Source organism: Lepus europaeus, chromosome 2, assembly GCF_033115175.1.
Source record: "Lepus europaeus isolate LE1 chromosome 2, mLepTim1.pri, whole genome shotgun sequence".
NCBI classification, from domain to species: Eukaryota; Metazoa; Chordata; class Mammalia; order Lagomorpha; family Leporidae; genus Lepus; species Lepus europaeus.
The window spans coordinates 16097956-16109244 of NC_084828.1; the positions used below are offsets into that span (position 1 = coordinate 16097956).

General features: G+C 40.4%; 1 protein-coding gene across 6 annotated transcripts in view; it reads left to right on the plus strand.

Moving 5' to 3' along the window:
• Positions 1–8699, plus strand: part of GRIK1 (glutamate ionotropic receptor kainate type subunit 1) — a 431016-nt gene extending 422317 nt beyond the window's left edge. For 4 of the 6 annotated variants that reach the window (XM_062175699.1, XM_062175718.1, XM_062175736.1 and 1 more), the window contains one exon: positions 8544–8699. In XM_062175699.1, the coding sequence (XP_062031683.1) occupies positions 8544–8699 (156 nt within the window). Of the gene's footprint in view, positions 1–8067; positions 8155–8543 lie in introns of all 6 variants that reach the window. The other 2 variants (XM_062175682.1, XM_062175691.1) reach the window with 1 other exon arrangement.
• The last annotated feature ends 2590 nt before the right edge of the window (positions 8700–11289 follow it).

Below are 11289 nucleotides of genomic sequence, written 5' to 3' on the forward strand. Positions count from 1 at the left end.
AGTAGCCTGGGAAAAGTTCACAGCGTCTTCCTGAATCCCAGAGAATGCCAGGAAAAACACAGAAATCCAAATCCACAGCTTTTCCACCCAAAAGCCTTGTGGAAGGGCTGAGAGAATCAATAATCTGGAATACTAGAGGTTGGAGGCAAAAAACAGTATATGGACTTCACATGGTAATGTTGGGACCTTGGGCATCTCAGGGGACACAGCAGAGACAAAGACCAGTGTCTATGATCTGGTAGGATGTCATATCCCAGTGGAAGCCAAAAAGATAGATACTCCTGGTGATATCGGAATTTGGCCCCCTAAAATATATAGAATGTGGCCCCTTAAAGTTCCCCAAAAGTCCCATCTGTGGTGCCAAATGTGATACAGGAATTTGGGGTGCCATATGATATCACCATATGCTTATTAATAAATTCCCAGTATTAATAAGCCCATATGGGTTCTTGCCTAATATTCGGAGAAGAATTCTGAATACCAGCATAAATGAACAAGGCAGCAAGGTAAGCTTTTAAGCTTTTATTCAGTGCGAAAGATGCATAGGAGTGAGAGCTTTATCTACGAGAGAGAGGTAGATCTAGGTTCAAACTGAGTACCAGGAACCAGCCACGTGGAGAAGCATCTAGGCCAGGAAGCATGGGGCGAGGTGGCCTGAAGGCCATGGACCCTGGAAGCGCAATGCTGCAGCCAGCCCTGTACTGGCAAGAGGCCAGGGAAAGGAAAAAGTGTGGACACACCGTGTCCCAGGCTTTTAATCCACTTCCAAAGGGGAGTGTTTAATTAACCTGATTGGCCGGTGGGCACTCAGTGTGACCAGGTAGGGGCATGAGGTCACACAGGGGCGTGGTGAAGGCATTCCAGCTCACAAACCTAATCAATTTTAACCTGTATGCCCGCCTACTTCGCTGGAACCTCTGGAACCTTTCCTCATTCTATATTGCCCTTAGAAAGAAAAGAACAAGTAAGGTAGAGGAGAGAACAATGTTAAGCCATGAGCCAGCCAAAAGACAATATTTTAAACCAAAATTGAATATTCTTGAGTTGACAAGATCTACAAGCAGAGGAGGGGACATCTAAGTTGAGTTCAGTTATTTGGAGAAGAAGCACAACTTCTGCCAAGGACTCTCTATATCAGTTGTCCCTAGTGTACCAAGTATACTACAGGCCTTATGGAACTAAAACTCTACATCAGGCTTAATTTACCTAGAGGGAAGGGACATTCCCTTTAGGACAAGGGGCAGACTAAGAATTTATGGGGGCCGGCGCCGCGGCTCAATAGGCTAATCCTCCGCCTTGTGGCGCCAGCACACTGGTTCTAGTCCCGGTCGGGGCACCGGATTCTGTCCTGGTTGCCCCTCTTCCAGACCAGCTCTCTGCTGTGGCCCAGGAGTGCAGTGGAGGATGGCCCAAGTGCTTGGGCCCTGCACCCCATGGGAGACCAGGAGAAGCACCTGGCTCCTGCCTTTGGATCAGTGTGGTGCGCCGGCTGCAGCGCGCTGGCTGCGGCGGCCATTGGAGGGTGAACCAACGGCAAAGGAAGACCTTTCTCTTTGTCTCTCTCTCTCTCACTGTCCACTCTGCCTGTCAAAAAAAAAAAAAAAAAGAATTTATGGGAAGTTATTTTTATGGCTCTGCTCACCCTGCTAAATTTGTGTAGGTCCTCATCATAATAAAGACAGGGGAAGCCAATCCTTGCAGAATAATCTCAGGGCTTCAGTGCAAGACATCAGAGATAAACAGGAGGACCAGGGAACAAAGTCACACTGGCCCCTGACAGTAACTCCAGAAAATACAAAAGCACTATGGGAGTTTTGAATTGAAATTCATATTCCTGCCATTTGTTAGCCAAGAAATTTGCTTTCCTCTTGGCATGCAGGGCTCATCTGACAGTTATCCTCATTGCAGAACTATCTGACCTACTTGGGCAGACCACTTTGTGTCCCCCTCTCCAAACCCATCTGCCATATTTGTGTTTGTTCTGGAACATGGAAGAGTTTCAGCTGCCCTGCAGTGAGATTGAGAAGCTCTGAGAGACTCAATAGACAGTCTTGGCCTGGCCTGAGGACAGGTCCTGATGACATTTCTCTTCAGGAGTCACTGCCTTCTCTGAGAGATTGAGACGGACTGTGTTCTCAGCCTTCCTTCCTCCATATATCAGGTTGTCTATCCCAAGGAATGTGACCCTAACAGGACCTAAATGACACATGACAGGGCAATTCTTGGGTGCTCACAGCATTTGGATAAAGCTGTGGCTCTCACATGGTTGGACTTTCCTCCTTGGTAAAAGACACAAATCAATTCTATCTTCACTCTATAATGAACCCTGTAGTCTGTGTTCTGAAAGGTCTACATTTGATATTTAATGTCAAACTTTCAGAATTCAAAGCACCAGCTTTTTCCTTCTTTCAAATACCTGGCTATATAATTAATAGCTTCAAAGACTGCGATGTCTTCTGTGGATCCACAAAAGTCTATTTAAGAGTTCAAAGCTTCAAATTTGGTTCTTTTTTTTTTCTTCCTATAGCATCCCAACCTTGAGGGCAATGCATATAAAGCCCTCACTGCAACTTTACAAGTGGGGCAAAGGTTGGAATTTAGAATTGGAAGAGAACATATGGATCAATATCAAAATGTTTTGGTGTCTCAATGTGAGTCCCATTTTTCAAAGCTTTCCATGAAATTATCCCTAATGTTAGAAGAGAATGAGCCTATATCCCCTCCCCCTTGAGATTTTGGGTTGGACACCACTGGACAGATACCCCATGTGAATAATTTCTTTTAAGAATTCTTGGAAAAATGAAAATCAAAATCAACATGGATGATGCATGCCATTCCATAATACATTTATCTTAATAGGCAAACAGGTTTCTAAAAGAAATCTCTAAATAAAAGTGAATCAGAAGGGGAATCTTTGTATATCCCATATCATCAAGCAATATTGTGTCCCCCATAGGTATTTTTTTATGGTTTGAAGAATTCAAATAAGGGAACAAGGAATTCTAGCATAAGCATTCATGCAAATAGAAAAGCTTAAATCTATGATCTGAGAAGGTAAAACTGTTGACACTAGATCCCAGGGATGGGAAAAAAAAATAAAATAGGGGAGAAGAGATGACACAGAAGTGGTGAAAATATGACATTAAAAGAGCTAGAAAAATGAGCCAGACGACTCTACATGTTACAGCCAAAGGAAGGGAAGATAAAAGCTTTCTTGCAGGCTTACCTATTGGAGTTTAAAGCCGTGGAGGTACAGGGAAATGAGGTGATCCAGCAGGGGCTGTGAATTTTCCCATCACACATCATCGCAGGGATTCTTTAAAACAGGTTCATAAACAGAGATGTTATTTTTTTAAATGGCAATAGGACCAAAGTTCTATTTGCTTTTAGTTCCTTCTCGTGTTTGAGCACCTATTCTTCATAAGCATCACACAAGCTGTCATAATGCCTGCTATTCATTAAACTTTGAAATGTGTTACGGATTGGCCAAAACAAGTAACAGTAGGTGTTGAAATTTTATGATTTTAACTGAAACACTTATATAAACAACTCAGAAATTGTTAAGTAGAGCAAATTCATGAAATAAAATCAGTGAGTGCCGGGCCGGCACTGTGGCTCACTTGGCTAATCCTCCGCCTGCAGCGCCGGCACCAGGGTTCTAGTCCCAGTCGGGGCGCTGGATTCTGTCCCGCTTGCTCCTTTTCCTGTCCAGATCTCTGCTGTGGCCTGGGAAGGCAGTGGAGGATGGCCCAAGTGCTTGGGCCCTGCACCCGCATGGGAGACCAGGAGAAGCACCTGGCTCCTGGTTTCGGATCAGCACGGTGCGCCGGCCATAGTGGCCATTTGGAGGGTGAACCAACAGAAAAGAAGACCTTTCTCTCTCTCTCTCTCTCTCACTGTCTAACTCTGCCTGTCAAAAAAAAAAAAAAGAAAGAAAGAAAGTAAGAAAAGAAAAATCAGTGAGTGCCACAGAGTTAAATATTTTCACTGTGATGTATAAAATTTTATTTTGAATAAAAAGCATAATTATACTTTGCCAAGTATTCAGCTGCATATTTTATATATATCAGCTCATTGAATTCTCATAATCACTCTAGGAAAAGGATTCTACAACTTTCCCATTTTATATTTTAGGAGATTGAGTCAAAGAGAAAATAGGGATTCTGGATAAGTAGATAAAGCCACTGCTTGTAGCACTGGCATTCCATATGGGTGTTGGTTTGAGTCCCAGTTGCTCTAATTCTGATCCAGTTCCCTGCTAATAATCCTGGGAAAGCAGCAGAAGATGGCCCAAGCCTTTGGACCCCTGCACCCATTTGGGGACCTGGATGAAGCTCCTGGCTCCTGGTTTTGGCTTGGGCCAGCCACAGCCATCTCAGTCATTTGGGGAGTGAACCAGCAGAAGGAAGACCTCTCTTTCTCTCTCTCTCCCTCACTCTCTCTGTCTCTCTATGCCTCTACCCTCCTTCTCTGTAACTCTCAGTTTCAAATAAATAAATAAATCTTAAAGAAAAAGAAAAGATAAGACCTCACCCAGTCCAACACAGATAATAAGGAACACAATAGAACTTTTAACTATAGCATTCTGATGCCAGGGGCCAATTCCAAGGAATAATTAGTGGCCACAATTAGATCCATTAAAATATGAGCTCTACCCACTAGAGATAAATAGCAGGACCTAGAATCCAGGCTAGCCAAGGAATTTCCAGTCCCTAAAACCCCAGACGGTGTTACTGGTAGCATTCCTTTGCTTCTACTGCCTGTTGAAGGAAGGAGTTAGATGAATGTACTTAGGGGTGAAAGATTTAAACTCTGATGTTTAAAAATAATGATCTTATGGCTTTATGAAAATAAAGGAGTTCATAAACACCCAAGCCCAGAAAAAGAAGCTTGAGAAACTACTTAATTTTGATTCTGATTTATAAACTCAATCTTTATATATGTGCATGAATGCGGAGATTATAAAAGAAAAATTAGTTAATGAATATGAGTCCTTCCCATGCCACTCTGGTCTGAGAGATGACCTTCATACTTTCATTTCCTGTGGATATGAGAATGTGTGGTTTATTTGGACTCATGGCCAAGGGACCTTAAAGGTCATCTTTCTTTGTGACTACAGCAAAACTTGAAAAAACAGAAAGGTCAGCCCCAATATCTTGCCATTTTCTTTTTGACAGTTGGAGACAAAGTGAGACTCAAAAAGAAATCATTGTGACCAAAGACAGAGAAACCAGACCACCAAAAATAACGTGGTTGTATTCACTCTCACCCAAGTAGCAAGAAATAAATATTTGGGGTAATCTAAAGAATCTGATGTTTGTAGTAACTTAGGGAAGTCTAAACTTTGGGGAAGGATTTTTTTTTTTAAAGAAAAATTGTAAACATTTTAGCCATATTAATATGATAGGATCTATGACTGTCTCTCTACCAAAAATCAGAAAAGGAGGTTTCAATGAGTCCTTTCCTCATTGTATCTTTTATGGAAGCCACACCTGGAGATTGATTTTAGCTGTTTCAGTGTAAAATGAAATGAGAGGTCTAAAATGAAATACTTGGGAGTTCAAATAAAACAGAAAGATTGGAACATCTCAACTTATATTTTTATGGGAAAACAATTCACAAAGCTATCTATTGTGATAAAAAATAAGAATCAAGATGTAGCTAGACAATTTCCAGGGAAAGCAATTGGTTTTTGGAAGTCCCAATGGACTGAGTTCAAATAGAGAGTTTCCTGGGGCCAGTGCTGTGGTGTAGCAGGTAAAGCCAATACCCGCGATGTCAGCATCTCATGCAGACGCTGGTTCCTGCCCTGGCTGCTCCATTGCTGATCTAGCTCCCTGCTAATGGTCTGGGAGAAGCAGTGGAGGATGCTGAACTGTTTGAGCCCCTGGCACTCACATAGGAGACTGGATGAAGCTCCTGGCTTCTGGCTTCAGCCTGGCCAGTGCTGGCTGTTGTAGTCATCTTGGTAGTGAACTAGTAGATGGAAGAAATCTCTCTCTCTCTCTCTCTCTCTCTCTCTCTCTGTGTGTGTGTGTGTGTGTGTCTGCCTCTCTCTCTGTAATTAATAAATAAATTTTAAAAATTATAACAAATAAGTAAATAAAGGATTTTTCCTCTTAAGTTATTTAATATCTCTAATAGTAAATTTCTCCATCTATATGATAACTCCTTTATAAACTTACAAATAAGGTTTATATGTCAAATGTTTATAAATCTCCTGATACTCCCTTTTCTTCACTGCTTCCTTCCATTTTATTGATCTTCCTAAAACCAGAAATGCCTTGTGCTAACAAACCTTCTTCCACTAAAAGAAATTTCTTAGCAGAGTTCCCAAAGTCCTAATACAGCATTATCTATCAGAATGACAGTATAAAATGACCACTGGATCTTATTTGCAACATATATAAACCTTACTTGGAAAATATTTAATTATGATTCATTTGCAGTATACTTGCTGCAACATTTTTTGATGTGTAATTCATAAGAAAACACTTGGAATGTTTTTCTTTGTGTGGTATGACATCTTTAAATTTACTAAAGCCACAGCTTGCCACTTGAAATAAAATTAACATGTAAGGTCTGAATTTTCATTGTTTTAGTAGCATAGACAAGTGGAAATGAAATTAAATCATGTTAAAAGAGCAAAAAATTTCATACAAGCATCATACAAACAACTTGTTTTTACTCTGGTAGCCAAAAAGTGATATCCAGAACCTAAATTTCTACATCTGGTTTTCAATTTCAGTAGAAAATTTTAAAAATTACTACTTATCTAAACTATTATCAAGTCCTTTTTGAAAAAAAGTGAATGTAAATTTTCATTTTTTTTAATCTGGGAGATGGGGGTGGTGGTGGGAGGACATGGGGAGAGATCATCCAAGTGCTGGTTCACTCCCCAAATGCCTGCAATGGCTGGTGCTAGGCTGGCACTGGAATCACAAGCTAGGAACACAATCTAGGTTCCCAATGTGGGTGGCAGGAACCCAATTACCTGAGCCATCACTGCTGCCTCCCACTGGTCTGCATTGGCGGGAAACTTGAGTCAATAGCTAGAGCTGGGACTTGAACACAGACACTCTGATATGAGATACAGACGTCTTAACTGCTAGGCCAATGTCCACTCCTAGAATTGTAAATTTTCCAAAATACATGCTGCACAGGGGTATGCAAGAATCACACTAGACATTTAGTACTTTGCAAACACATGATGCCAATTTCTTCTTTTAAGGCATTTCCAACCTTAGAGCAATCATCTAATCTCATTTTGTCATTTGACTTTCAGCCGTATCCATTTTGTGAGCTAAAGGGACAGAAGCGATATTTGCACTCCCATAAGCTTTAATAAAGGTCTTGATTTTTTGGAAGATTTTTTTGATGGTAGGACTAACACTTGAGAGCTACCCACTTAACAAATTTCAATCCTATAGCAATATATTGCTATCAACTCTAGGTACGGTATTGTACAGCTTATGTCTAGAATTCATTCATCTTGCATAACTGAAACTTTTATACGCAGTGAATAACAACTGTACCCATTGTCCCCTCCTCCTAACCTCTAGTGAGACACAGCTTACTCTCTGCTCCTGTGAGTTTGACTATGTAAAATACTTCGTATAAATAGAATCATGAGCTCTTTGTAGTTTTGTACTTGGATTTCTCACTAAAAGATGGTTTAATAGTAACCTCATTAAATAACTGCTTTATAGAATCCCATATAAGATTGAATCTATCACTCAAAGATCTAAAAGAAATTATAGCAAATTATGTTTTATTTGCCCATTTACATACTGTGAATGTGAATAGACATATGGTAACTTTAGTGGATATACATATATATATATGTATATATATATATATATACTCATATATATCATCTGCATATGTATAGCATTTTGTAATCATAATGCCACTTTTGTTTTATTGCATCAATTTTGCTGTGTAGTTCACTACCACATTATTTTTCATTTCAACCACAGCTGCATCATCGCTGCTGCCAGAATCTCTGGTTTTTTTTTTGGAGAAAATATACAATTTAAAATTGTTTTTTTTCTTTTTTTTTATCAGAAAGGAAAGTCATCAAGAATTAGATTTTATTTTAGGAACAAAGTAAGGTTTCATGGGAGAAAAAAACAAAGCCTTGGTGTAGAGAAGGTTTGTTCATTTTCTATAGCATTACTGAAGTGTCCGTATGCCTTGATAAACCTATCAATGTTTGGATCATCTCAATGGGGGCAATGACTTAATTTAACTCTATTTTGGTGTCTCAGCAAAGGTAAGTTTTCTATTTTGAGAGTCTTGGTTTTTTTGTTTTCTTTTTTTTTTTCTAACTGGGTTGTTTTATACTATGCATTTGTGAATGAAATCCCACTGCTTGCCCAAGTAGAAAACGTGGGTGGCCAGTGGGTGGAGGAGGAGGTGATGGGAGCCAATTGGTTACGGCAGAATTTCCCTAAGACCATCGTGTTGTGTTCCTAAGACTGGTCAATGGCAGGAGGGACACAGGCTGTTAAGCTGATGCTATCTTATTTCATGTCCTCTAGTGTCTCTCTTTCAATGCCATTATGGAAGAACTTGGAATCTCACTCAAAAATCAGAAAAAATTAAAGAAAAAGTCAAGAACTAAGGGGAAATCTTCCTTCACAAGTATCCTTACTTGTCATCAGAGACGAACTCAGAGAAAAGAGACAGTGGCATGAACTGTGAAAATATTGTTGAAAATTTAGGGGAAGAAAATGGATGTGCTCACCAAATATTTTTGGAGAGAAGATTTCTGATGAGTGTGTGATGTGTTTCCATATATCTATATCCATAATCTGATTATGTATACAGATATAAGAAATACGAAATTTTAAAAGTTCACATAGATACTACGTGGGAGGTGACATCAGTTCTTTTTGAAATGAATTTGTATGCTCACTTATTTTGCATTTTCTCTTTTGCCTCAATAAATTGTTGTGTGTGCTTTCTAAATAATAATAAACAACAGGGTTTTTTTTTTTTTCCAGAAAAAGTTTGAGTCTTGATTTGTTCCTCTGTACTTGTTGTCAGTGTGACTCTCCTCAGTGGTTGAGTTTGTTACTTCGAAGGATATTCTTAACTGTTATACAAACACCATCATTGGGGGCCAAGTTAAAAATTATCTTTAGTTTATACTAAGTACCTGGTTATCATCGTAAAGGAATACATCACTGTGTTCTAAAACCAAATTGTCTAAGTAGTTTAAACAGTACCTGGAACATTGAGTATACCATTAAAAAGGATACTAACGAGGAAAAACAAGTTCCAAAATTCAGTATCTGCTGCAATCTTGGCACCACATTCTCCACAGGTGAAGAGGTATGGTCACTGACCTCCCATTGTTTACTATGAAATGAATAAGAAATACAGGCCATTACTCAAGAAGAATCAGAAATTCCTCAGTGGAAGTCAGTAGCTGGGGCAGCATGCAGAAGCATTTACTTGGGGGGGGGGACAAAAACAAACAAACAAACAAACAAAAAAACAACCTCTGCAAGATGACACAGACATAGTCAAGAATGGAGGTACATAAGATGGGGAAGACAAATGTTCCAATCCAAGAAAGCAGCGTATTGGGGGCCATTGAAATGAGAGAAGACAGTCACAATATTTGCAGGAAAAAGAATTTGGTGCAGCTAAATTTAAAGTGCAGAGGAGCAATAAGCATGACAGGTAGCAATCACCAGGGCTGAGGCAGAGAGAATTGAAGGAAAGACTGGAAAGAGAGAGAGTGGCTCATCAGAAGGCTCTTTCAGGGGCCAGCACTGTGGTACAGCAGGTTAAGCCTCCGCCTGCAACACCAGCATCCCATAACGGAGTGTTGGTTCTAATCCTGGCCATACTGTGCTTATGAGCAGGTGCCCAGCTAATGCACCTGGGAAGACAACAGATGACGATCCTAGTATTTGTGCCCTGACGCTCATGTGGCACTAAGCTCATGACTTTGGCTTAGCCCAGCCCCAGCCATTGTGGCCATTTGTGGAGTGAACCAGCCAAGGAAAGCGCTCTCTCCCTCTGTCACCTTGGCTTTCAATGAACTAAATCAAACTTAAAAAAAAAAAAAGACTATGTAAACACAGAAGGATGCTGTAGCATGCATCACTGCAATGTCAGGCGGATGGGGATAAATTTGAAGCACAATCCAGAAAGCCAGGGATACTAGTCAGTCTTTTTTAAAATTTTTTAAAAGATTTTATTTATTTATTTGAAAGGCAGAGTTACAGCGAGACAGAGAGAGAGAGAAAGAGAGAGAGAGAGAGAGAGGTTTTCCATCTGCTGGTTCACTCCCCAGATGGCCACAATGGCCAGAGCTGCACCAATCCAAAGCCAGGAGCCAGGTGCTTCTTCCAGCTCTCCCACGTGCGTGCACTCGGGCCATCTTCTACTGCTTTCCCAGGCCATAGAAGGAGAGCTAGATTGGAAGTGAAGCAGTCCAGACTTGAACGGGTGCCCATATGGGATGCGGGCACTGCAGGCCAGGGCTTTACCCGCTACACCACAGTGTAGGTCCCAGCAGTCAGTCTTGACAGTAGTCAAGAAGAAAAAGCAAAGTCAAAGATGATTCCAGGAATGTTTTTTGAGTAGATGCAGGTGAGGGGATTACCTGGGAGAACTGGGGTATCATTCATTGGATTGGAAAACAATGCAGAGGGTCAGAAAGTGATACAATGTTTTATATAACTGATTCCATTTGTCACTTTTGGGTTATTCTAACACTCCAAAGATTTGTACTCTACTCCTTCCAGAGTTTAAGGATAAAAACATTTCCAAATATGAATGGGAAAAACAAAAAATAACCTTTAAAATGGAAATAACAGACATATTGCTTGATTGTAATCAATAAGCAGATTTCGGATCAGAGTCTTTCTGATAACAAATAAGTTTTATTTGTTTATAATGAATATATTGAGGCAGAATCTGTGGCATAGCAGGTAGTGCCACTGCTTGCAGTGCTGGCATCCCATATGGGAACCAGTTTGAGTCCTGGTTGCGCCACTTCTGATCCAGCTTCCTCTTAATATTGCCTCGGAAAACAGTGGAAGATGGCCCAGGTGCTTGAGCCCCTATACCCACGTGGGAGACCCAGAATAACCTCTGGACTCCTGGCTTTGGATCCGCCCAGCTCTGCCTGTTGTGGCTATTTGGGGAAGGAGCAAACAGATGGAAGATATCTGTGTGTGTGTGTGCCTTCCTCTTTCTCTGTAACTCTTCCCTTCAAATAAATAAAATAAATATATTTTTAAAAAACTAATGTATTATGTTGCTTAT